The sequence below is a fragment of the Psammomys obesus genome, unplaced genomic scaffold (genome assembly GCF_907164565.1).
Source record: "Psammomys obesus unplaced genomic scaffold, mPsaObe1.curated_primary_1811, whole genome shotgun sequence".
Lineage (NCBI taxonomy): Eukaryota > Metazoa > Chordata > Mammalia > Rodentia > Muridae > Psammomys > Psammomys obesus.
This window is the reverse complement of record NW_026590405.1, coordinates 6,765,886-6,791,721: the sequence shown is the minus strand read 5'-3', so window position 1 is coordinate 6,791,721 and position 25,836 is coordinate 6,765,886. Positions and strand designations below refer to the sequence as shown.

Sequence of the window (25,836 nt, the reverse complement as noted above, 5' to 3'; positions counted from 1 at the left end):
GGGGTGCCCGCCACTGAGCCCTCACCCAGGCTGCCAAGGCTCCCCCTTCTTCCTACCAGGCAGTTGCAAACAATCCTGCCCTAATTGTGCATGTCCTCAGGGTCTCAGGAGATGCTAGAGTATACAGGATAGGGGAAGTTAGCTTAGGTTGACACTTTCCAGTGTGGCTGCTGGGGGTCACCCACACTCCTCACTACAGCCCCTCCTCCATGCTCTGTAAATAAACCCAATAAATGCCAAGATGCCCTAGGTGAACTTATCTTACCTTGGTTTGTGTCGGGTCCTTACAAGGAGGGGTTTACGCCTCCCAGGGGAGGTATTCCTGCTCTGCTTTTCTAGGTCACCTGTCTTTGGGACCACGTCAGGGTCTCATAGATGACTCTAAACACGTCTCCCAGTCTGCCCAGCGTACTGTGTGGGAGGACTGGGCCAGAGGAGGGGCCTAGTCAGAGCCCGCACCCAAGGTACTGCAGGCCCCTGCCTCCTCTCATGCCTGCTTGCCCTCCTTCATCTCCTTTCTCGTGTCAGGTACCATATCGACATGATGGTGATAGAGAGAGGGGCTATTGTAGAGATGGGCTAGGCTCTCATCAAATCCATTTCTTCTTTGGATAATTTTTTCCTAATAAATAGAAATTCATTGCCCATAATTCTAGCGGCTAGAAGTCCAAGATCAAAGTGCTATCAGATTCTGTCTGGTGAAGCCATTTCTTCATAACTGATGATGCAATGTGCCCTCGCAGGAAGGAGGGGGCAAGCAAGCACCCTCCTCCCACTGGTCCCCAACTCACTGTGTAGCCAAAGGTGACCTGAAATTTCTGACCCTCATGCCTTTCCCCTCCAGGCGCTGAGACTGTGGGTATACCACCAGCCTTTCTGTGGGAACGTGTGTGCACGATGGGAAGTTTGCCATGATGCCAAAGGAAAACGCCGTGGAGTCGGTTCTTTCCCTCCAGCTTTCTGTAGGTTCTGGGGGTTGAACTCAGGTCACCAGGCTTGCATGTCAAGCACCTCTACCCACTGAGCCATCCCATCGTACCCGTTCCAACCCTTTAAAGGGGCACTAATCATTTATTAAAGACCCCACCCTTTGAGAACCACCACGCTGCGTTTCAATCATGAATTTGGAGAGAAGACACTCAGACCGAAGCAGGCATTGAAAGAACATAAATAAGGAATGAAAAAGCAGGATTCACAGACTAGAAAAGAGATGAGGAGGAGGAGAAAGAGAAGGAGGGGAAGAACAGAGGAAAAATACAAGTTGGAAAGCCCTGATGGAGAATCAGGGGCAGAGCCTGTGAAGCACCCTCCTCCCTCCCGGCTCATGTCGGCTCCTTGGCATCTGGGGCAGGGCCTCATGACTAGTTCTTGCCCGTGGGGTGTGGGTGTGTCCGTGTGTCCTTCCTCTGCTGCCTCACTTGCACCTGTCAACAGCAGCTGTCTGGACAGAGGAAGACTGTGTTGCCTCAGGCTGGAAGGAGCCTGAGTCCTGGATGACCACTCAGAGGCTCTGCTGACGGGCCCCAGCTGGAAAGTTACCCTGCTGATTGGAATTGTACATCGCAATCTGACTGGAACCTGTGTGTTTCGCAACTCAAAGAGGGGGAGAGACTTATTTATTGTGTATACAGTGCTCAGCCTGTATGTACACCTACAGGCCAGAAGAGGGCAGCAGATCTCACTATAGAAGATTGTGAGCCACTGTGTGGGTGCTGGGAACCGAGTCCTGGAAGAGCAGCCAGTGCTCTTAACCTCTGAGCCATCTCTCCAGCCCCTAGACCCGACTCTTTCTCCAGGCACATTGTAGCCGCTGCCTGTGGGGCCATGCCCTGAAGTGAGGCCTTGCCGCCTCCACAACATCTGAACTGATCGTCCTGTCCCCTCTCATAACACGAGTGGTGCCTCTACAGGGTCTCGGCTGTCCTGGGACCTCATCAAGTTCACACTTCCCTGCTTTCTAACCATAACCTATTTTTTAACCATAACCTATTTCACTCGGCTATCTTTGAGAATGGTGCTGGTCCGAACCTTGGACCCTTGCAGAGGAAGAAGGGCTCAGTGGGAAACCACAGCTGGTAAGAGGAGGGTGCTGTGTGGTAATGCCCCAGGGAGCCGCAGGTCGGCCCCGCAGCTGAGAGGGGGATTGTGGACTTGGCTGCTGTGGTACTAGAGAAAGCAATGCTCAGGGGTCTGATCTGTCATGGCAAACACTTTGTTTCAGGAAGGCTCCCATTTTTCTTGCCCCAGACACAAGAGTATGCAAATTAATGACCTCATTATCTTGGGCAAACTGTAATTTGGAAAGCTAACCTGCTTTGAAATCCATGTCCTTTCCTTTCCTTTCTTCTTTGAGACCCATTCTCTAGGTAGCCGGGGCCGGCCTGGAACTCCCTCTGTAGACCAGGCTGGCTTGACCTCACAGATCTACCTGCCTCTGCCTGCCCGCTTCCCGAGGGCTGGGATACACCACTGCACGGTGCCCAACTAAACAAAAGCTTTCTTGTCCGTGCTACCCTTCTCCTTCCAGCAGAGTGGATTTTGGAAAGATTATACTTATTGTCAGATGCCTTAACTCCGTGCTCCAGGGCCAGCCGGGGCTGCCTAGAGAGTCTGTCTCCAAGAAGAAAGGAAAGGAGAGGTCGTGGATTTCAAAGCAGGTCAGCTTTTCAAATTACGCTTCGGCCAAGGTAATGAGGTCACCTAAGAGGATAGCAACAGTGCCTTAACTCTGCGCTCTAGGGGTTGCAAATGCAAGCAACCTTCCTTCCCAGGCCTGTTTGCGGATGCATGCCATTTTGGTGGGGTTTTGGTTTGTTCTGTTTTGGTTTGGGTTTGGGTTTTATGAGACAGGGTCTCCTATAGCCCAGGCTGGCCTGAAGCTAACTCTGTAGACAAGATAGCCCTGAACTCCGGATCCTCCTGCCTCCATCTCCCAAGTGCTGGCTGTGCAGTGCAGTCCTGGGGATGGAACTCATGCCTCGGAATCCGGGCAAGCAGGCTACCAACTGAGCTGCACGCTCAGCCCTCCCCCTCCCCACCCCATGCAAGATTTTATTAGTCCCACCGCTACCCACTTTCCTGAGGGACCTCGGGGAACTAGTGAGCTGTTCTTGCCATACACGCCAGCTTCTCATAAATTGGAAGTACTGGGCAGCACTCTGATCAGAATAAACAAACAGGATATTAAGGCGCACCAGTAATCACTGGTGACCTCAGCAATTTTATTAACAAATTTATTTCCCTAATTGGGGAGTGTAGCGCAGCACCGGGCTCCGGGGCATTGTAATAAGTTTCAATGCTGCGGAAGAAGGAATTCATTAGACCTGTTTGCTCTGTTTCCTATTTACTCGAGTCCACCACTCTTGTAAACATCATCCTGGGTTTCCTGGTCTTCTGGTTCTCTGCTTCCAACCCCCCTACCCACACACCCCAAAAATAAATAAATAAATAGACATGGAGAAGACAGTCAAACACTACTGGCTCTTCTGGTGGCCCGCTCCACCTCCACTGGGAGCTGCTTTTCCAAGTCAGGGTCATCACCACGTGGTCACGCTGTGGAAGACTCGCTAGTTCCATCGGGCCCTGAGAAGTCTGTGGGAGCCTTTCCCCCACATGCCAAGGTGGGCGTCGGAGGCTGCCTGGGCCTACCCTTGCCCACTCGTTCATTTATTACTGTTGTTCTCCTTATTTCCTGGCCCTGGGGCTTGCTCTTACGCATGCAAAGCTCATGCCTCCGACTGAGCGACTGCCCCACCACTCCCCAGCCAGTGCAAGATGGACAAAGGGCCTCACTCACTCCCGTCCCGCCCATTCCTCGCCGCAGGAGGTGGGAGACAGTGGCTCTGTCTGCCTGTGCGAGCACAAGAGTCTTCCAGGCTTCCTCCGGGAGCTTTTCCTCCCTCAGGGCTGCTGAGACCGCGGCAGCACAGCAGAGACGCGCTCTGGAGTGCTGGCACCTGCAGCGCTGCGGCGCTGGCCTCTGAGCCAGGCTACACCCTCCTGCGCACCCCACGACGGTAGCACTTTCACTGTCTGCTCCAACAGGAGCTGCGCCCCACAGGATACCCAGTTGGGGGGGGTGGCTGCCTGCAGAGCAGATTCCTGTAGCAAGGGTCAACATCGCTGGTCATGTGCAGAGATGGCTTTCGAAGGTAGATACGGTTATTTTACAAAGATACCTACAGGGGATCTAGACGGCCCTAACTTGGGTCCCTTTGCGAAATTCTGTAGCCTGGAAAATCTCAGAAAGTTCCAGGAAGCTTCATTCTCCCTCTTGGATATCCCTCAGAATCCTGATGAGGTTTTCCAGGCCGAAGATATAGCCAGGATCTGGTCCCTCGTAGGTGGTGCTCTCGTTCCAGGAGCCCTTGTACGTCGTGTGAGCGAAGTCAATCATGCGGACGTCGACTTTGGCAGGGTGGCCCGCAGCGCCACCGGAAGTGCTGTCTTGGGTGGTCTGGGGCGCCGGCTGAGGAGGCTCCTGCCCGTCGTAGATTATGAGGAGGGAGCTGGAGTAGAAGCGGTAAGAAGTCTGGCTCCTGATGACAGTGAGCAGCGCCTGCAGCCTGCGCAGGATGGGCTCCAGCAGCTCCGTGCGGAGGCGGGTGCCGTTGTGCAGGAACTGAGAGAGGGCCTGCCTGAACCCCTCCACAGAGAGCTTCCTTCCATAGTACTTATCTTTGCAGAGGAAACTCTTCTTGTCGGTTTGATAAACCTTGCATTGGAAAATAGAGAGAGAGAGAAGAATATGAAGGACTGTAAACTTAAAAAAAAAATGAAAAACGCAGCATCCTGGGGGCTGGGGGCATGGCTTGGTCATAGAGAGCTTGCCTATCAAGATCAAATCTCTGTGTTCAATCCCCAGTACTGTATAAACTGGGCATAAACCTGTAAAAACAGCACAGGAAAGGCAGAGGCAGGAGAATAAGAAGTTCAAGGTCATCCTTAGCTATGTAGTGAGTTCAAGGCCAGCCTGGGCTACTGTGAGACCTTATCTCAACACCAAACAAATCGAAATTGCCTGTGCTACAGCGGCAGCATTACAAGCACTTATAATCTATGACGCCATCTCCAGGCGATTTGGGGAAGGGCGGTTGAGATGCACAGAAGGTGGTCTCCCATCATGCTCCAGAGTGGCGTGCATATTTTAAAATGTTCTCTTTGCAGGTCTAGTCCCAAGCCAAGGCTCAAAGGTCCTTCACCGGCAGAGGTGACCCTCGGCGGGAGCCACTCTGAGATTTGGATGGCCTCTCCTGTGAATTTCCGATGTCAACTTCCAAGTCCTGATTTAAATCTTGGCTTCCGGCCTTCTTCAGTTCGGATATTAGCAAACCCGAGCTGGAAAGCTGCAGCAGGAATCTGAAATCAGGCCTATGGGCTCGGAGAGCCAGTTCTTCTCAGCAAAGTTCCTCACAGATCCTAAGCATTCAGAGACAGCTCTTCCAAAGTCAAGGTGAATTAAGGGGAGGAGAAGATAACAGGCCGGTGGGGCCTGCCAGTGGCCAGTACAGCTGCTGGGAGCCTGGGGAGCAGGACTGTCCACAGCCTCCCTGCTCAGGGAGTGCGGCTTTGCTTTGCCACATCTTGGCCATTAGGAGGGAGCAGACAGAGAGGACATGATGGGGACATCAGGGGGGCCACATCCAGTTCATTCAGACATCTCAGGGGGCAACAGTCAAAGCCTGCAGCTACAACGGCGGAGGCGGGGGGACTTGACACAGGCCGTCTGTACCTGGGTAACTGCTTCTGAGGCCTGTTCTGCCTTCATATTACATAATGGGTTGGTGGTTTGTTTTGTTTTTCATCAGAAGGACAGGCTAAGCTTTCGGAGGGTGGGAGATGGGCTAAATTAGCCCTTCGTAAACAGGAGACAAGCGTCACTTTCTAGATAAATCAGATCTCTTGCAGAAGGTTGGAGGTCCGCAGAGAGATCCCTTTTGCTCCACAAATCATCCCGCTGTGTTCTCTAGAGGACTGCGTACCAAGCCTTCCCAGGGACATCTGTGCAATGAATTTACGGACTCAACTTTCAGCTTCAAGGGGTGGCAGCTTCAATTAAGGAAAGCTATAACGTTTGCCGTCAAAGCCAGCTCTGGTTTTGTAGTGAGGAGACAGAAGTCAGGGGGATGGGCTGGGTTGCTGCCTGTCTTCCTGCAGCTCTTAGGAGCAGGGGTAGGGAGGAGTGGGAGCAAGGCGACAAGCACCTCTGTGGCTAGGTACGCTGGTTTCTGACCCTCCCACTTGGCTAACCCGACAAGCAGCAAAAAGCAGCAGAAAGGCTGACTGTAGAAGAGACACTAGCTCATGAGAATTCAAAAGAGCGGGTTGCTCTCCCACACCTGAAGGGGACAGAGCCCAGCTCCATCACGTATGTGGGATAAGTAAGCACCAGGTGTATTTTCTCGGCTCTTCTTCAACGCCCGCCCCCACATTGTCTTTAAAAGTTCTTCCCAACATGGAGAGGATCCACGGGACCACCGCACAAAGTTTTAGCTGTCCCAAAAACGGTGACACTGGGTTTTGGACTACAACCAACGGTGCTCTGTAAAAAACCCAGTGTGTGGGTTGGGAAAGCAGGACAGTGGTAGTGTGCTTGCCTTCCCTGCCAAGGCTCTCCAGAACACAATAAAAATAACAGTAGCACCTGTAATCTCAACACTCAAGAGGTGGGAGCCGGAGGATCAGGAGTTCAAGGTCAGCTTTGGCTATACAAAGAGTTTGAAGTCTACCTGGGTGTTTGAAATCCTGTCTCAAAACAAAACAAAACACCACCACCGAGCATTTCAGATGGGAAGATCGATTTCCTTGCTTGCTTGAAAAGCGCCCTTCAGCCTTCCCTGTTGTTTCCTTAAGGTAATGAGCTCTGTGGGGAGGGAGGGTATGGGCAGCAGGCATCCAGACCTGCCAGGATGCCAGCCTCCGGCCTTCTGCACCTACCTGCATGCCGCAGATGCGCACGCCCAGGCAGGCTGAGGTGCTCTGTGCACACTTCATCATGTGCCGGGCCTTCTTCTCCTCGGAGGCATCATCTCCATGCTGCCGGGTCCCCATCTTCAGGTCCAAGACGCAGGGCTGCCTGTACTGAGACACCACATTTTCCAACAGCAGAAACCCTGGACGCGCCAAGTCAAGGAAAGCTCCGAGGTCACCTGCCCGCGCACCTGCGGCTGCCTGGCCGGTCCGAGCATTCCTCTTCCTGGTCCCTGCCTGACCGGGGAGCCTGGCTATTAAGGGTGCAAGATATTCAACTGGCAGTCTGCTTTAATAAGTCCATTTATTTAGTGGGAGTTTATGAGACCTTTTTCCCATTCTGCTCTGAGGTTGAAATTTAAATGCGGGCATGAAATTCCTGGCAGGCCGTGCCCAATTTACATTTTATGGCAGAAAATCATAGGGCTGAGACCTCCAGTCGCTGAACGGGCTGGCATCTTCTGGGACAACGGGGTAGACATTGGCCTTTGGAGAAAAGTTGCAGGAATATTAATTTCAGCAGAGTAATTATCCTTCAAAAGCTTCTTGGGGATTAGGGCGGCAGATGTGTCATAGTAAATACTTTAAGAGCAGGAAGTGCTGGGGTGGAGGGGCCTAAGCTAGCCGGCAGTGTGCCAGGGGAGGGACAGGGAAGGGCTGCCTCTCCTTAGGGTTTCTCTGCAGCTCCTGGGCTGCAGGCAAACTCTGAAGGGAAGAGATGTGGGAACGGGGGTAGAGCACAGGGAGACTTCCTCCTGTCCTTGCCTAGTCCGAGCAGGGCATTGTCCTCCCTGTAGCCCCAGTAACCCAGCCCCATCTATACATTGAAGTGCCGGGGTCCAGCTTAGCCACTAGTTGGATGTCCCCAATCTGTCACTAAGGTTTTTGTTTTTGTTTTTCTGAAAGGAATCGGATTTCTTCTAGACCCTGGGCTGGTGGGTTGATAACCTCAGCCTCTGTCCATGTGTGTGTATTTGTCTGTCTGTCCCTCTGTTTCTGCGTCTCTGTCCTCATCTGCTCACACCCGCCCTAGGGATTGTGCGCAGGCGCAAGAGCGGTAAGGATACGGTGCCGCTTGTCCTCTGGGTACTCAGAGCACAGGCGGGTCAGGTGGGCTTGGTGGCAGTGCAGGCCCCACGGGTTAAAGCTCTTCCGCTCCACCTGGCTCCCATCGGCGCTTTCCACCAGCGGTGAGGCCTGGGTGCTGAGCTGGCAGCCGGATCTCAGGAGCACCTTGGCTGCACTGTGAGTGAGAGAGCCTTGTGATGACAGCCAGGGCAGCGGTAGCCAGAGGTGGGCAGGATGCCTGCGGCTCGCAGCCTGGGCTCTCTGGCGTGGCCTCTGACGAAGACTCCTGTATAAGACTCTCACCAAGCCACCAGAGACACAGGGTCCCAGGTGCCTCCCCCGCAAAACTGGGTACCTGACACCAGACCACGCCAGGCCTAGCTCCCCTCAGGGCTGAGGTGCGCTGCCCTCAGAGGGCTGGGGTGATTTAGGCCCACTCTTGCTACCCAGGTGATTGGGATGGCAACCACTCTTGGAACATCAAAGGCTGGGGGTCTGGACTCAGGCCCTGGTATGCGGTTATACTCTTGAGACCTCACAGTGCCATACAGAGCATGCCCCCTCTGTGTCTTGGCCCCAGCTGGGACGAGACAGGTCTGCTGCTGAACCAAAAGCTTAATTAGATCTGTGGCTCCTGGGGGAAGAGTGACATTGTCACTGTATCAGCTCCTGCCCCCCGAGGGATCCTGGGAAAGGTCAGCTGACATTCTCAGAGGCTCCCAAGCTCTCTCTGAGGTCCTTTGGCCCCCGGGGGCTCTTTGTCTCCCTGGGACTCGCTCTCCTTGTCTCTTCTCCACAGTCTGCTAAAAGCTGACTTCCAAGAGAAATTAGGCACACTTCCTCTCTGTAAACTATTCCAAGGTTTCTGTCTGTATACTCACCCCCAGAGGCCTGCATGGTCTCAGAGAAGAGGTATTTAATTAAACAAGTAGGTACCAGATTGGAGCACACACCCTGCCTTTATGGCAGCTGGAACACGTGCCATCCTCCCCCAGGAAAGGACAGGAGAGACAATCTACCCCTTTCTTTGCAACACTGGTTGTTCTGGACCAAGCCATCTGAATTTGTCATTTCCTTGACACCAACCCTCACGTGGAATGGTTGGCCTTGGGCATGGGGACAAACCCACTGAGGGACAAGCACCCAGCTTTCTACCACCCACTCATAGGTCCTCACCTCTCCTCGAGTGACTGTGCCAGCTGGACCAGGGGACGGGGGCTGCTGTCACTGCTGGCGGTCTGCTGAAGTGTCTGCCAGATAGCTACCGCTCTGGACTCCGGGGAGACTTGGAAAGGCTCCAGGTTCTCCTTCAGTGGGTTGGCAACGAGACCGAGGTGGCCTCTGCTGTCTCTCCGGAGACGCACTGTGATGGTACCTGCAGGATACAGGAGGGAGGGAAGAGCCCACTGGGTCATGGGTCACGGGTCATAGATGTTAAGTATCCCTGGACAGCTTCCTTCCCTCCCTAGCTTCTCTCTCAAGGAAGAGTTAAGACTAGGGTGGTTCCGCTTGACCCTGACCCTGGTTCTGAATGTGTTCCTACGCTGGAGCTTGCAGAAAGTAGCCTGGGGTGATCCAGGACTCTGTTCTTCATCTCACTTCTCACACGTTGTTACATTGTTCTAGAATTGGATTCCTGCCTGCATGGTTGCTCACACCTTCCCAGGTACACCAGGGCCAACCCATTCAATGCCAGCCTGGGATGCCTCAGAGCTTGTCCTCCATGAAGGAACCTCCCCCACCTCCCATCCCCCTACCTCCCCGCCTCCAGGGAAGCCTGGCCCATCCCCTTCCCATTACTCTTGCCTCCTCAGCCAGCTCTTTCCCCTCACTTCCACTCATCCATCCAACCAGCTTCTTGCCTTCCTGAGACAGCTGCTGGACTCAGGGCTCTGTCCTCCATCAGACAGTCTTGTCTTCTGCCTTTCCCATTGGTACCCAGCCATCATCCATCATCTTTGGCTGCGTATATCGGCATATGGAGATTTGGAGTACAAATGGTTCTCAGGGAAAACCTCTAGAGCAATGGTTCTCCACGTGTGGGCCATGACCCTTTGGGGTTGTATAGCAGACGTCTCGTATGTCAGATATTTGCAATTCATAACAGTAGCAAAATTCCAGTTATGAAGTAGCAATGAAAGAATTTTATGGCTGGGGGAGTCACCACAACATGAAGAACTGCATTGGGAAGGTTGAGCGCCACTGCTCTAGATTTTGAGGTTTTCCTAACCTGGGGTACCTCTTGCCCCCACAGCTGGTAACCAAGGCAGGAAAGTCAGGGGCTGTGGAGGTGAGGGCCTCCCCGAAGCTCATCTAATTTGCGCACTGTATTCTCCTCAGATACTTTAGTGGGACGCAAAACAGTCTGTGATGGGCAGTTAGCATTGCACGGTCACTTTCGGGGCCCTTGCCATAGTGGAGGGCCTGGACTCCCTCTGGGGGGCTTAGCAACCGGTGGGACCTGGCCTTACCCTGGTACCATGCCACAGACTTAGCCTCTGCTCCTGTCTCCACCTGCTTGGTGCTGAGGTGGTGACCCAGGCCTTATGCCTTCCAGTCTTTTCCTTTCCAGTGGCTCTGGCCAGCGGGGCGTGGTGGGGATGGAAGGAGAAGGCAAGGAAGGGACTGATTCAGCCATCTGCTCCCCTCCCCCACATCCCTGGGGGTAGGTCAGATGCTGCCATGTTCCATTAGGGTCTCTTCCAGGGTGGCTTTTCCTCCCTCCTGCCCTGCCTGCCTGAAGGAGCTACAGTTTTCAGTGCGGCTCCTGCTTGAATTTCTGCAAAAGGTCCCCTTGCAAAAACTCTCTCCGGACCATGGTTTGTTTCCTATGGACCGAGGCGGAACAGAGAGGAGGTGGGCTGTGTTTGTCTGTGCTCTGCGGTAACCCTGCCCGCCCCCAGGGGCTGCCAGTGTGGACCCACATTCCCGGGGCTGTCCCGCCGTTCAGCATGTGGCTCTCCAGAGCTGACTATACCTAGCCCAGTGGAATCCTGGGCAAGCTCGGTCATCTCAGATTCCTAGTGGCCTAGTTCTGCAACCTGGGAGGGACATTCAGTTCTCTCAGACTCCTGAAAACCCGGCTTCTCTTCCACTCCGCCCAGGCCCCCACGCCCTGATGACGCCCCAGCAGTTGCTGAAAATGCCATTGGTGTGTGCATCCATCTGACACCAGCATTCGCCCAAATCATGCCCGTCATGGTTCGCTCTGTGCCCGAGAGCATACAGCTAGGGGCATTTCCTCACTTCTCCCACTGTTCATGGCCCAGGACTGGCCCCGCTGGCTTTTCGATTGCGGTTTCTAAACTCTAGCACACGCCTAAGCTATTGGTGGGCAACAGTGCTCTGGAGTCTGGGCCAAGGTCACACGGCCCGCGTGGGATGGAGCCACCCTACATGGACGCTGACCAAGGGACATGTTATAGCACATTTCCCAGGGTTCCGTGGACAAGTCTGACACGCTCAGGCTGTGTTCGCCCATGCATGCATGCAGGACATTCCTGCTGTGTCCCCAGAAACGCTGGCTCTGGCCGTTCTGTTCTACAGAGAGGACAGAGAAACCATAAGCAGAGCCCCCCCCCCCCCGCCCCGAGAACACTGTCTTCACAGAGGGCTTTGCATTTCCAGCCCTTGGGCAGAGGGTTGCTGTGTTTGACGTAGGGAATAGAACCTTCCAGATCCCAACACGAGGCCTCTACAGCAAGGAGAGAGAGTACTAGCTGCCCTGTACGTGTCCTGGAGAGGGTTTGTGCCCTTCTAGCTGCTTAGTGGGTCCAGGAAGCCCCCACTAGTCAAAAGCCATGTCCTTCGGGATCTTTTAAAGTTCACACTCTCATCTGGCAGCCCATGGCCTTTTCTACTCGAGGGCCTATGGTGACGTGCCTGGCGGAGAACACAGTTCTTGGCAGCTTGTGCCCAGGAGGCCTCCCTGGAGAGACAAGAAATGTGCCCTTCCCCACTGCTCCTGGCTCCATTCTTGTCTGATCTCATCGGTTCTGAGTGTGTGAATACATGCCAGGAGCGGAAGTGCAAATAAGCCACAGCGAACACAGCCCGAAAGTCATTTCCATTTCTCATTTTGTCAGAGCCTGACCACCGGCTCGGCGTCCCTGCCACTCGTCTCTCCGCCCGTGATGGGCTCGTTGTCCGGCTGTCTCCTAGCTCCTGCACCTCCCTTGATCTTCTCTCACCCAGCCGGGGCTCAGCACAGCCCTTCCCTGGAGCTGGGCCCCTGAGTTGTCCTGACTGTGCCACTCTGCCTGCTCGTGAGAGAGGGCAAGGCAAACTGGTGCATGCATCCTGTCGGGAGCCACCGTGTCTACGGAGCTGAGACCCTGGAGGCCTGCTGCTGAGGCCCTGTGGGCAGCCTCCGAGCCCGCCACAGCCCTTCCCCACACACCTCAGCCCGAGAGCGGGCCAGCTGGACAGACAGAGTGCTTACTGCCAGGATTGGCGGGCCCGGAGCATCTCAGCAATTTTGGTTTGACCAAACAGCTTCCCGAGCCTTGGCAGGTATTGTATCATGTGTTTATATTTTAAGCTTATGAGAACATTCACCGCCGCCATCTGTAATATGAATCTGGCCAAACGCTCTACCATTTGAGCCCAAGCGCCTGTCCTCATTCCCCCAAGGCTGACAGGCTGGCGGAGAGGCAAGGGCCGCAGCTCCAAGACGGTAATGCTGGGGATCCAGCTAAGGTCTAGAGTGAGCTGCAGGCACCGCCCTTTAGAGTGCCCCAAATCCTCCCTGACGCCATTGTGGGGGAAGGCATAAGGATGAGCTCCGGGCATGTAGCAGCCACTCCAGAGACGGCCCCTTCCCTCTGAGGAACCTATTCCTAGGCAGGGCCAGAAGGCTATCTGTCCTGCTGACATGATATTTGCCTGAGTGCTTCTGAGAGAGACTGTCTCCTCCCTTCTGGGGCTAAACAGCTCCTGAAATTGACACTGCAGGTATCTGAGTGGGTGAATGGGGCTAGGTAGACCTCAGGGCCTCAGTCCTGGCCCCATCTGTCTCTGCTGCGCAGCCTGGTTTTCCTCATTTCCTTTCTGGGTCTCTGAAGCGCCAGCTTCTGAGAGTTAGAAGGCTTTGTAAATGGGGTGCGGAGACCTCTCACAATGGCCAAGGCAAGCACCAAGGACTGGCTAACACTTCTTACCAATTAAAGCCAATCACCTCCATTTCTGGTCCCCTGCGCCACCCCAGGTACCCAAGAATGAACCCAAGGAGCGCCCTCCTAGGCTCTGGGCCGTCTCCTCACATTGCCTGGCTCGTGCTTCAGTCAGAGAGTGAGTGAGACTTCCCGCTTCATCAAAGCCTGGCTCTGGGGTGCCCTCAGCCCTCTCTCAGGCCGGCTGGTAGCCATCATTATTCAGGGAGTCAGGAGGTTCCTCACTGCAGCCACTCCCCACTGTGTTTAGAAGCCCCATTGTAAGACATCCCAGAGGCAGGGCTGACCTAGGCCCTGTGGCCTGGATCATCCCTTTAGCTACGACCTCTGGCTGGAGCTCCAGGCAGCGCTCAGTGCTAGATGGTCTGACCCTCAACTTTTCTGCTTCGTGACAGAATGGGTGAAATGTATCCGGGAGAAAACAGCCTTGGATTTTTCAGCTTTGCTCTTTTCCCGGACTAGTGAGACACCATGACAGGGTCCTCTCTAGATGCCAGGCAGGGGCTGTCACTCTCGGTCGATTCCGTGGCATGCCGGGTGCTAAGCCAGGCATGCCATGTACTAATCTAGGGTGTGAGGTAGACTGTCTATTAAATGCACTTTTCATTTATGATATTTTTAACTTACAATGACTCTTTGGGGTTGTAACCCTTCTCTGAGAAGGAAGTGTCTGTAATTGGAGTTAGCAGAACCCAAAGAGGCATCCCCAGAAAGCAGAGGCCTGCCTGGATAGGTGGCCAGGGCCTGAGGGGGCCCTGTCATCCCCGGCAGACTGCAGGCCTGCATGGACAGGACACAGCATCAGGGTCACCGGGGGTGGGGGTGGGGGGGGCTCCTAAAGACCTGAACAGCCTCTCCCCTTTGCCAGAGGCAGCCCTCTCGCCCTATCCCCCAGTCTTTCTCAGCTCTAGAGCTGTGTCAAGCAAGCATGAAATGCTGCTGGCAGGGGTCCGCCTTGTGTGAGGACCTGCCGCCCCTTGCTATGTGAGCTCAGTTAAGAAGGACAGACCAGACGTTAATTCTGGTGCTCTGACAAGAGAAACGCTGGCCGGCAGCCAGCCAGGCAGCACCAGCTTGGGGCCCTGGAAGACTGCGGGGGTGGGGGGGGTGAGGGGCAGCTAACAGTGGGACCCCCACAGGCAGCCCAGGGTGAGAGGGTGAACCATCGAGTCACAGAGGCCCCGTGTGCAGCAACGCGTAGCGGAGCTTCTCATTCAGGTCCCTGATCCATGTGCCTCCTGACTCCTCCTGACCCCGCGCCCTGACTAGATGGGTCTGGAACGGAGCTCTGATGAAACTCATGCTCGGAAATACTGCAGCTGCGCCTGCCCTTCCCAGCTGCGCCGATCACCGAACGCAGTGGGCTTCTTCGTTTTCTGAGTCCCGGAGCTGCTGCAGAACCAAGGGTGGCCTTGAACTTCTGCCCCTCCTGCCTCTACCTCCTGAGAAAACGTCACGGCATGCGCCACCGGACTCCAGTTGTGCACAGCTGGGGATGGAAACCAGGGCTCCGTGCATGCGAGGCAAGTGCTCTCTGAGGGCAGAGGCGCCTCCCTAGCCCCCACGTCGGGTTTCTGATGGGCCTGAGGGTCATAATTGCTGTCCCTGTGGACCCTTGGGTAACAGGGCCTCAGCCAGGAAACACTGAGATTCCCTGGAGAGGCCCTAGCCTTTGGGAGCTCACTCAGCTCTGGATTGGCACCTCGAGGTCAACTCTGTAAGACCTCATTTACCAACACCCCTGAGTGTGGACCGAACGCCTACCCTGGGGCAGGGGTATCAGTCAAGCAAGCCAACAGGCATGGCCCTTCTACTGAGGGCTCTGCTCCAGGACGCACGCTGACGGGGCCACAGTTTGAAATGGAAGGCCTGGCCTTTGCCCTGCTTGTACGGAGCGGGAGTTCTGGACTCCTAACCAAGTCGTGTCCCAGATTCGACATGTCCTGTCTGTCCTGGATCTCCAGAGGGAGGCCAAGGAGGCCTCACTTGATCCTGCACTTAGCCAGTCACCTCATCATGCTCCCAAAGCGCGGAGCAGAATACCCCGCCGGAACCCAGTAGGACCAGGCGACCTTTGACGCCATTCCCAAGTCTTTGAAACTGAGTAGCTTGACCTATCTCCGGAGCCATTAACGCTCATGATCTGGAGGTTTGGAGAGAGTCAGAGACACAGGAGCACTGGCTGCCGGGAAGAGGGCTGCCTCCACACAGGCCTTACACCTGTGCCTGGTGACAGTGGCTGTGAGTGTGCGGCGCCCACGCCCCCCCATTCCCACCCTCGCCCCCCACTCACCTTTGTACTGGGGAGTGAAGCACCTCATGGCCAGTGGGAGGGTCTCGTAGAACTTCTGTTCCTGAGAGACCAGGGGCTTGCAGACCGTGTGTGCGTCATACCGCAGCACGCTCAGGTGGCCCCCGACCTGATGCAGGAAGGGCTCCAGGGGCACACCTGCCCCCGGGGCCCCCGTGTCAGTGCTGTGCCGCACCACCATGGCACCACCGGGCCCGCCCGAGGACGGCAAGCGGCAGAGGCTGCTGACCCCCGAGGTGGGCTGTCCGCGGGCCCCCCGCTTTCTCTCTTGGCCTTTACTGCTGTCCCAGCCCAGGCAATTCCTGGCAGCCCGCTTCCCTGGGGGGGAGAGAAAAAGGAAAATAGAAACTATTTAAAGGGGGGTGTACTGGGAAAAGGGGATGTGCCGCTTATGGGCCCTAACGCAAGACAGTACCTAGGTGTGTATTGGTTCTGAAATAACCTGTTAGGGGTAACTGGCCACGGGCTGCTCCCATGAGTCAAGAGGAAGAAGGAGACTTTAAAAAAACATCCTGCACCTTTTTGAGTTTAAATATTAAAAGCTTTAAAACTATCAAATGACCTATAGACATGCGAGTTTCCAGGCCCAGGGTTTAGCCCTTGCTTCTTCTGGAAACATCCATCTCCACCCAGCGAGAGGCAAGCACAGCCGCCGGGCGCCCGCCGTCTGATGGGGCTGTTTTACTCCCAGCAAGCAGAGCTCTGCTCCAGAGATTTGTGTGATTTTTTTCCTATCATATACAACTGCTGTGTGACCTTGGGCAGGTTCCTGGAGCAGCCCGGACCTCAGTTTTTCTATGCAGTATACCAGAATGTCGAGTCAGGGACAGAATTGAGACAAGAGCACAGAAAGTTCCCTGAGCCCAGTGCCACCATCTCCTCTGAGCTGCCTAGGATGGGCTTGCCACACTTAGAGCAAATCCCAGCACTCCGGAAAACCACTTTCTAAAGTCACTCTGACTTTGTCTCGGGAGGAGGCTCTTCTGTGGATGCTTTGTCCCATCTGGGGTACCATTCCCACAGCGGGGCCCTCACCACAGTTATTAATACCTCTCCCTCTGCTGAGCTCCCGGCTACCGTGCGGCTGGGCAGCACTGGGCATCATTAACCCTCTAAGTGACCTTCCCTCCAGGCCCTGGGCATGGCTGGCTGGCTCTGCATGCAGCAGTGCCTAGCACTCTGTTCAGGACCTAAGCTTAGCAAGGCTCTGCCAGCTGCCCAGACTGCCAGCTGGTGTGGAAAGTGGTGTGGAAAGGCCAAGTCTGGCCCATCCCTGTCCCCACGTGGGGTCCATGTCCTTCAGGCCACCGAGTGTACCTGTTGGAGGGGGAAGAGCTCCGGGCTCTGCCTGGCACCTATGCATTTGCTTAGGATACTGGAGTCGGTGAGGCATTGGGGGAGGGAAGGGCAGAGGCCTGAAGCAAGAGGCTGGGCCAGGAACCCAGAGGGGCTCTTTCTGACTCTATCCTGTGTATGTGTGTGTGTGTGTGTGGCTGGTGTGGGGAGGGGGGTGGCTTTCAGGATCCTAGCGAATCTGCGGATATGTGTGGATAGATAAGAGAAGGGGCCCAGACCAGAAGGGACAAGGTAGGGTAGCCCTGGCAGCTTGCAGGCCAGCCCGTGGAGGCTGACCTGTCCCAGGCAGTGGCACTTGTGGTAACTAGAGGTATGTCAAGTCGGTAAAGTTTATTTTTAGCCGCTCCTGGAATGAGACCAGGCTCCTGGGTCATACCGGTTTCCCTGGGGCCAGGCCCACGCTTGCCAAGCTGGACTCTCAGATGTCAGTTCAAGCCTGCCAGCACACACCGCCCTGTCCCACGTTGTTCCTCGTACTGCCACACACAGCCTTAGCTGGTACGTCACATAGCAGTTTGAATACTTTAGATGAATTGCTTAAGCCTTAAAACTACCCTACTCGGTAACTGGTGCTACCAACGAACTTTTCAGCTGAGGAGACTGAGGCAGAGAGAGGTCAGGAGACTTTCCTGTGTGCACCAACTCACGTGAGAGGAGCAGAGATGTGAACCCAAGCCTGTTGGCCTAGCCTGCGCTCACCGGCTCCCAGCTTGCTGGAGGCCAGGGTTATCATCATCAGATACACTTTATCTACTTTAAAAGCCAGGAAACAGAGCCATGTAGAGGCTGGGGGTTGGCCAGAGTCACCCGTCAGACACAGATGGTTCTGGGACAAACTTCATTGTCCCTTAATCCTAGATGGCCCCTCTCTTGGGTAACTGGACCTGTCCTGGCCAGTGTGGCTGGAGAGAGGACCAGTCCTTCACCCCTGCAGAATCTGTCAGTAGGCAAGGGCTGTGGAGAGCATTCTGGCCAGGCTGCAAGCCTATTTGAGTCAGTAGTGACTCTCCTGCCTCAGCCTGCAGTTGCTCCCTTCCTGTCTTCTCAGAGGTGAGACGCTCCGGCCTGGCTACACCTTCTCTGGGAGCACATTCTTCAAGAAGTGTGGTTCCTGCACTCCAGAGCAGAGCCTCAGCCCTGAGTCTGGGGTTGAGGTCAGTAACCCAATGCCTGCCAGGTAGCCAGCCAGAGAGAACACTGGACTCGACAGCTGGGTAAACTGAGGCACTTGCTCTTACAGGCCTTAGGTTTTAGGTCAGGCAGCCTCTGAGGATCTTTCTGACCCTGGGCTGTGTACTCTGCAGTTCCCAGGCAGTTGGGGGAAATGGCGGGAGAGTGGGATCAGCTGCATGGTGGGCTCTACTCTTCAGAGGTGGGACCTTGGCTTTTGGTACAGACCTTGGGTTCCTCAGGAGTCTGAGGTGCCCCCACTTTGTTTCCTTTGTATATGGCCTGCAACCCTGTGGGTCTGAGGTGCAGGCAGCTTCCGTCCTCTCGTCCTTCTCCTGATCAAGAGCTCTGGGCCTTACATCCAGGCCCATAGCACTTCTTTCTTCCTATGACTCAGGAGCCTCAAGTCCGTCAGGAGCACCCCCCACCCCAACTCCCGATTCCTGAGGTAAGAGCCAAGGAGTTTTACTGCCCACAGCCACAGCCTTGTCACGAGGCTCAGAGGACAGAGCATGAAAGAGTCCTCCATGAGGACATCTGTGCATGGCTGACTGTCCGGAAGACTGAGTCAGCTAGGAAGACAAGTGAGGCGCCTGAGGGGACACCCCCATCCTGACACACAAGAGATTCTTAGCCCTCACCTCTTCCTTAAGCCCCACAGTCCACGTTCCTAGCCTTCCCCTTCTCCTGAGCCCTCTGGGATGCAAGAGCAGACAGGAGTTGCGGAGACGTCCCCAGCAAGAAGGGGCTCAGGAAGTGGACAAGAGGCAGGCACACCCTCCCTCCTGCTCTGTGGCCAGGTCGTGTCCTTAATGAAGCAGCACTGGGCTTCACTCCAGCAGCCTGGAGCTAACTTAGGCTCCTGGGGTGTGGCCTGGGCTGGTAGTGAGGCCCCTGGCCAGCCACATCAAGACAAGCCCTTCCCAGCAGCTCTGAGGCCAGATTGACAGGCAGCCTGCCTCTGCTGGGTTGGGGACACGCCTTGTTCTGAAAAGAGGGCGTGGACAACGGGGCTCCACCAGCAGTGGGGATTCCCAGGACTTCCTGAGACCCTCCCCACCAGGCCACCTCAGCAAGATCTGGGTGGGTCCAGGGGAGCCTGGCCATTTCCCCAGCAAGCACAAGCACTGTAATTACTGGTGCACAAATTCATTTTAAAGGCATTTATTGGATTCCTAGAGGTTTCTGTCATTTTCCTCCTTGATCAACAGATACTAACAGTCTAATGAGTGCTGTGTGGTTACTATGGGGAAAATTATGCTGAAAAGTGAGTCCTCTGGGCTGGATTGGGGGTATAGCTCAGTAATGACAGAGCAAGGACATAATATTCACAAGGACCTGGGTTCGAGTCCCCGAACTACAGACAGCATGTTCTCTCACATGAGAACCCAAAACAAGAGGTTGACCCGGAAGTACAAGGGTGGCGGCTGGGACCAGGAAGTATGGACCTGAGTTAGGTTCCCTGTGTGCACACACTGGAATATCACAATGAGTTCTATTTATTTGTACACTTAATATGAACGGCCAATAATGAGGGTCCTTACAGAAGGGCTGAGGTTGAGGTGCCTAAGATGTGACCAGGAGCAGGGGAGAAGTGGGCACAGCCTTGGGGACTTGAAGAGAAGCTGCTCAGGGAGGTGGAAGACGGGGCAGGAGGGAGTGGCAGGGGGCAGGAGGGGGCGGGAGGGGGCGGGAGTGTGTGACTAGAGGGGAGGGTGCTGGGCCTGCTTTACAGCTGCCCTGAGTGGACAGTGGAAGCAGCTGGAGAGGGGCCCCCCAGCCTTGCCTGCTGAGGGGGTGTGGTTCAGTCAGTGAAGCGCTTGATGCAGAAGCTCTGACTTTAGATCCCAGCATCCATGGGGAAAACTGACACGCTACTGTGGCATGTGCCTGTCCTCCCAGCCCCAGGGAGGCAGAGGCAGGGCCCGGTGGAGGTGTGGGTCTTCTGGGGCTTTCTGGCCAGCCAGGCTAGCCAAACTGGAGCGCTGCAGGTTCAGTGAGAGATCTTGTGTTAAAAAGTAAGGTAGCCACCAGGCATGGAGGCACAAGCTTTTAAGCCCAGCACTTGAGAGGAAGAGGCAGTTCAAGGCCAGCCTGGTCTACATAGCAAGTTCTATGTCAACCAGGGCTGTAGAGAGACCCTGTCTCGAAATGAAGAAATGGGGGCTGGAAGGATAGCACAGTGGTTAAGAGTACTTGTTCTTGTAGAGGCCTGGGGTTCAGTTCCCAGCACCCACATGATGGCTCACAACCACCTATACCACCAGCTCTGGGGAATCTGAATTTTCTGAACTCTGCTGGTCCGTGGCACGCTCCTGGCATGCACATGTTAAAAGCCTTTCATTCTCATAATTTGGGGGGAGGGAGCTATTTTCTTAACATACTCATAATTTTAAAAAAATAAATGAGGTGGAGAGGTAATTGAGAAAGACATCTGACATGGACCTGACCTTCGTGTGTGTGTGTGTGTGTGTGTGTGTGTGTGTGTGTGTGTGTGTGCGTGCACCCATGCACGCCCCCCCCCCAAACAGAAGCTCTATGGCCCTCAGCTCAGCCCGGGAAGAAACAGTCCCCATTCAAATTATAGAGGCTCAGAAGCCTTCAGAGAGAACATACCCTGAAAACCCTCAGGTGGGGTGGGGAGGAGGGCATTCTGGGAAGGCCGTTATTAAGAGGGACTGCAGCAGGGCACAGCAGGCCACCCAATTCAACAGCCGAGTGCTTCATGGTTCGCCCTCTCGTCTCCAAAGCTCTCGCATACATCTCACAGGCCTCTCTGAGCCGGCGTTTCGGGACAAGTACCGTTCAGTGCGCCTGTGATGCCTGAGGGAGCATCTTTTTAATCTATTAGAGATGAGAGGACCCGAAACCCATTTAAAACCGCTTAGGTGGTAATGGGCAGGGGAGTTTCAGTGTTCTCCACGTGGCTGAGGGCCGTGCATTATCTGGGCCCATCCAGGCTGGGAAGGCAGAGGCTGGTATTTCCAGAAGGAATTAATGGTGTTTGCAAGTCCATGCTGAAACAGCTGGGGAGCCCTAGACCCATGCTCCCGCTCCCGCCTGGCTCCCCAGCTGGGTGGGATCCATACAGAGTGAGCTCGGAGGTACTGCACACATCCCCTTCCTGGCTGGGGCTGAACATCCGTCTCCCAGAAAGGCAGGATTTCCAGGCTCTCGGGGCCACACTCCACATCCCTCATAGGCCCAGAAACGCATTTCCACACCAGTTTCATTTTCTGAGAGGGGATTTCCCCCTCTTTTCCTCTTAACACTTAAAATCTCCTGACATTCTTCGAGCTTGAGAACCAAATACAATTTTAATACCATGATTATTAGTTCGGAAGCCCTTCAGCCACTGACAAATGTTCTCAGCCGCCCAGGCAATGTTCTGAGCTTGCTGCTGAGGCGGGGAGACATGGTGGAGGCTGCTGCTCTGCAGAGGCAAGGCTGGGACGCTGGCCCTCACCGGCTCCCTTCCCAGCAGGCTTTGCTGCCTCGTGGCCGCTAAGCCACACCCAGAACACTGTTAACTAAGACCTATAGGCATGGCTTCCAGCTCCCAGCCCCTTCCCCATGCCTGGTGCCTTTCTCTACCTAACAGGATTGGTTCCTGGGCTTGGGCAAGAGGTCTGTGTGCTGGAGACATGGCTTTGCCAGTGATTGGCCTGGCATTGTATGGAAGAGACAGCAACAGATTCTGTTCTGCTGCTGTCTATTTTTGTTTTTGGGGCAGGATCTTTGGCCCAGGCTGGCTTTGAACTCACGATCTTCCTGCATTCATTTCATTTTCACGTACTTGGGACAAGTACCGTCCAATGATGCCTGAGAGAGAAGCATCTTTTTGATCTATTAGAGATGAGAGGATCTGGAGCCCATTTAAAACCACTTAGATGGCGGTGGGCAGGAGAGTTTCAGAGTGCTGGGACCTCAGGGGCGTGCCGCCTGCCCAGTTCATGCTGGATGCTGGACCCCAGGCTACGTGAACATCAGACAAACCCTCAGTCAAGCCACATTTCCCATTCTCCAGCAACAGTTTTACTGGTGAGAGCACAAGGCAGAGTTAGACAGAGCGAGCGTGTGTGTGTGTGTGTGTGTGTGTGTGTGTGTGTGTGTGTGTGTGTGTTTGCATGCCTGTGCTTTGTGTGTGTGCTGTAGCTGTGCTCCTGCCTGCCAGAGCCCGCCTGTGCTGTCTATCTCTGGAGTTAGTCGCTTAGGGAGACGTGCAAGCACACCCTCCCCCAGCAGAGGGCAGCAGCACACACCCATGGATGCCGGGAATGCCCTGAGAGATTGACACCGTCTGAAAACTAAAGCCAGTGCCCCTCCATATGCAACAGCCAGTGGGCATATTTTTGGGACAGCCAGAGTGTGTCCAGCCCTGTCCCCAAGTGCTTGGCACGCAGCGGAAGCTCTCCTGCCCCATTAGGAATGCCTTTTGGAAGCTCTGAAGTCATCAAGACTGGGTTCTGTCTCTTCTTATGGCCTCCAGTGCTTCACCAGGGCCAGGGGCCAGCAGAGCCTGAGAAATGGCTGTGCATGCATGCAGGGCCATTCAACCACACGGGCGATGGGGGTGATACACCACCCATGTGTTGTCACACCCCACGCTCCTACCCACCCCCCCCAAGCCTGCATGGTTCCTTCCCTGACAACCAAATGTTCATAAAGTTTATTGCTCTTCCCAGCAGCTGCTAGTGAACAAGACAGCATCCAGAAGGATTTCTCCCTGGGAAGGATTTATTTGAGTGTCTGAGCAGAGCAGGAGGGGCTGCTTTGGGCCCCAGAATGCAGCCAAGAAGAGGACAGAGGCTACCAGCGGCAGAGGAGGGTTTCTTAAGCTCTGCCCTAGCCACGTCCTTTCTGTCCTGTGGGTCAACAGGAAGTACCTTCAGTTCAGTGGTGTGTGAGGGGCAGGGGATGGAGAATTAGAGGCTGCACGACCTCTGCCCACCCAGGGGAACCTTAAAGGTGGGATCTGTTCTTGGTCTAAGGAAGCTTTAGCTAGGTGACTAGCCTAGTCCAGGCGCAGAGGTGAAGTGCCAAGGCGGGATCATGATACGGGGGTTCTGTTAGAGCCTAGTGAGGCGTGCTAGAGGTGTGAAGAGAGGGAGTCTGTGCCCCTCATAAATGACTCAGAGTCCTTACGTCTTAATTGTAGACTGTGAAGTGAGTGTGGCGAGACTCAGAGCGGGTGTGCAGAGCCAGGCTCGGCTGCATGAGCGGCCTGGCAGCTTGGCAGCAGCCTTGCCATTTTCCCACAGGGTCTCTCGTGAGGAAGAATTAAGAAACTGGCAGCTTAAAAAATATAGCTAAGCTAGGCATGACAGAGCACAGCTGTGGTCCCAGGGGACTGGAGGCAGGAACATCTGGAATTCAAGACTAGATGTGGCCAGCCTTCGTTACATGAGACCTTATTTCAAAGGGGTGGGATTGGGGTCCCCCTCCCATAATGCTATGTGTGATCCTGAGATCATAGGGTTGACTCAGGTTTAGGTCTCGGGGTCACTGGCGTGCAAGAGTGGGGTCTCCAAGATCCTGCGGCTATTGAGGGCAGCAGCAATCACCAACTTTGGTAGTGATCTGGTTCTGTCCCCCTTGAACTTCTCTCGGTGGCTGCTCTTCTCCACCTCCCCTTCTCCTGTACCCAGGCCCCAAGACACTGCCCACAGGTACTGATGTCACCCAGCCCCACCCAGGAAGACGGGTGGGGCCAGTGGGACAGGATGTGCTGATCCCTGGGTCAGAAGTCTATGGGAATTTCCCTGGATGTCTGCCTCCGGAGAGGAAAGTGGCTGGCTCCAGCCCTTCACCCATAACCCACAGCCACTGCTGCGGGTCAGCTTGCCTGTGTGTGGGCCACAGGGGAGCACATTAGTGCACCCTGAAAGAGGGAAAGAGAATCATGCCAAAGACAGGAAGAAATGGGAGAACATATGCCCACATTTCTAAATTGCTGCTTGTCCCAGCCCCTGCCCATCCATTATGTACACACACACACACACACACACACACACACACACACACACACCACAGTCAAATTCCAAGCCACAAGCACTGCCAACATGCCCATACCCCCTGCGACCCCCGTCACCTGTGGGGAGGCCTCCCAATAACAGGAGCTGGCCTGTGGCCTTTTGACACCATCTGCCCCTCACCCCTGCACCATCAGGGGCTCAGCAAGAGGATTTTCCCCATCCTTCATCAAGGCAACACTCACCAGAGCTTCCTTCTGGGGGTGTTGGGGAGTGTGGGGAGTACGTGCAGCAGGGACTCTCTGGGCTCTCCTGTCTGCAAGCCTGGGAGGAGGCCCAGCCTAGCTGGACACTCTCGGCACTCTCCACTGGGCCTGGGTGGAGTGTCCTGCCCAGAGCTGGGCTGTCAGTGGCCTGGATAGGGCAGGCCACCTGACCTTCTGGGGCTGGTATGCTCAGCTGTCAGCTGGGTGTCCACAGCTCTGGAGCAGGGCCAGGGGTCTGGGAGGGAGGAGAGAGAGAAGAGAGAGGAGAAAGAGGAGGAGGGGGAACTGGAAAGAGGAGGATAAAGGTGGGGAGGAAGAGGTAGGGAAGAGAATTCAGTTCAGCTGCACTGAAGCGTGGCTGGCTCCGAGTATGAAGTTCTTGATCATTTACTTATTACTTCAAAATCATTTTACTATATATACATGCACATACATACAAACATACACACACACATATCTGTGAGGGTGCACAGAAATGCCATGGCGCCTGTGGGGGTCAGACAACAGCTCGGAGGCATTGGTTCTCCCCACCATGTGGGTTTCAGGGACTGAACTCTGGTGTCAGGCCTGGCAGTGCCAATCCTTACCCACTGAGCCGGCTCACTCGCCCTTTATTTATCTGATGCTGGGGTAGAACCCAGGGTCTCATACACAGAGCGCTTGTAGACCATGAAGGACATGGCTGGGATAGGCCAAGTCCTCCCTTCCACCTGACGCCCCTGGCCCCAACCCACTCCCAGCCACCTCCCAGGATACTGCCTCAAGCTGTGTGGCTGCTCGGAGAATCTCAGTCCCACAGTAAGGCCACCCCTCAGCCAATGGGCAAACAATTGCCGCTAAGCACTGTTGGAGACTCCGTGGTGATGGGCTGCCCCGACAGAGGAGCCTGCCAGAACAGAGGGCAGCTCACTCAAACTGAGGGAGCTGAGATGATCGTGACCATCTGAGACGTGAAGGAGGAGGGGAGAAGACGGCTGCAGCTGAGGGAAGAGTGAAGGCCCAGTCAGGGTTGTGTGCTCATCAGGGGGAGGCCAAGGAGAGCAGGGGCAACCTCAGGCCCCAGCCCGGAGCTTCTTGAAGGAACCAAGGAGCTAGGGTGCTAGAGTCAGCCTTGGGTCTGCTGGCAGAGGCTGGCTGTGCTTTGAAGGGAACATACTGGAGAGTGGATCAAAGACAGAGGCCACAGGTGCCATCCTCCCAGGGGCCTTCGAGTTTGGCCAGGAGGGATGGGGAGAGAAGATGGGCTGAGAGGCTTGCTGAGGCCTAGTGACTGTCTGTCTGGGGAGAGACACTGTGAGGGTCAAGGAAAGATGTTGGTCCTCCTCCAAAGGGTCCAAGCCGAGGGGGTGAGAGGTGCCGGAGTTACCACACAGACCGGGGGAGTCGGATGAACACGACCTGAGGGCGAGCAGATGCAGACTCATTTATCCCGGAAGAGAAACCAGGTTATATAGTTCCAAGTGACCAATCAGGTTCCTCCACACCATCTCCGAGCCTGCCATTGGTTGTTCGTCTCTGGGCAGATTCTCCAAGGTCAGGCCACACACTACTGG

At 55.1% G+C, this 25,836-nt stretch overlaps 1 protein-coding gene across 1 annotated transcript; it reads right to left on the bottom strand.

Annotated features, from left to right (window-relative positions):
• Positions 1–3,226: 3,226 nt before the first annotated feature.
• On the bottom strand, positions 3,227–24,378 carry Ip6k3 (inositol hexakisphosphate kinase 3). The gene is made up of 6 exons (XM_055607152.1): positions 24,263–24,378; positions 15,502–15,837; positions 9,214–9,412; positions 8,037–8,212; positions 6,937–7,112; positions 3,227–4,714 (listed from the first exon to the last, which is right to left on the bottom strand). The coding sequence occupies exons 2-6, from the start codon at positions 15,698–15,700 to the stop codon at positions 4,262–4,264; spliced, it is 1,203 nt and encodes a 400-aa protein (XP_055463127.1). The 5' UTR covers positions 15,701–15,837; positions 24,263–24,378; the 3' UTR covers positions 3,227–4,261.
• Between the last annotated feature and the right edge of the window lie 1,458 nt (positions 24,379–25,836).

Excerpts from the sequence above, each read along its gene's own strand:
- Ip6k3 (XM_055607152.1), bottom strand. The coding sequence starts at position 15,700 with ATGGTGGTGCGGCACAGCACTGACACGGGGGCCCCGGGGGCAGGTGTG. Across the intron at positions 9,413-15,501 it reads CTTCACTCCCCAGTACAAAG|GTACCATCACAGTGCGTCTC; the intron begins GTGAGTGGGGGG and ends TGTATCCTGCAG. Across the intron at positions 4,715-6,936 it reads TGCGCATCTGCGGCATGCAG|GTTTATCAAACCGACAAGAA; the intron begins GTAGGTGCAGAA and ends TTCCAATGCAAG.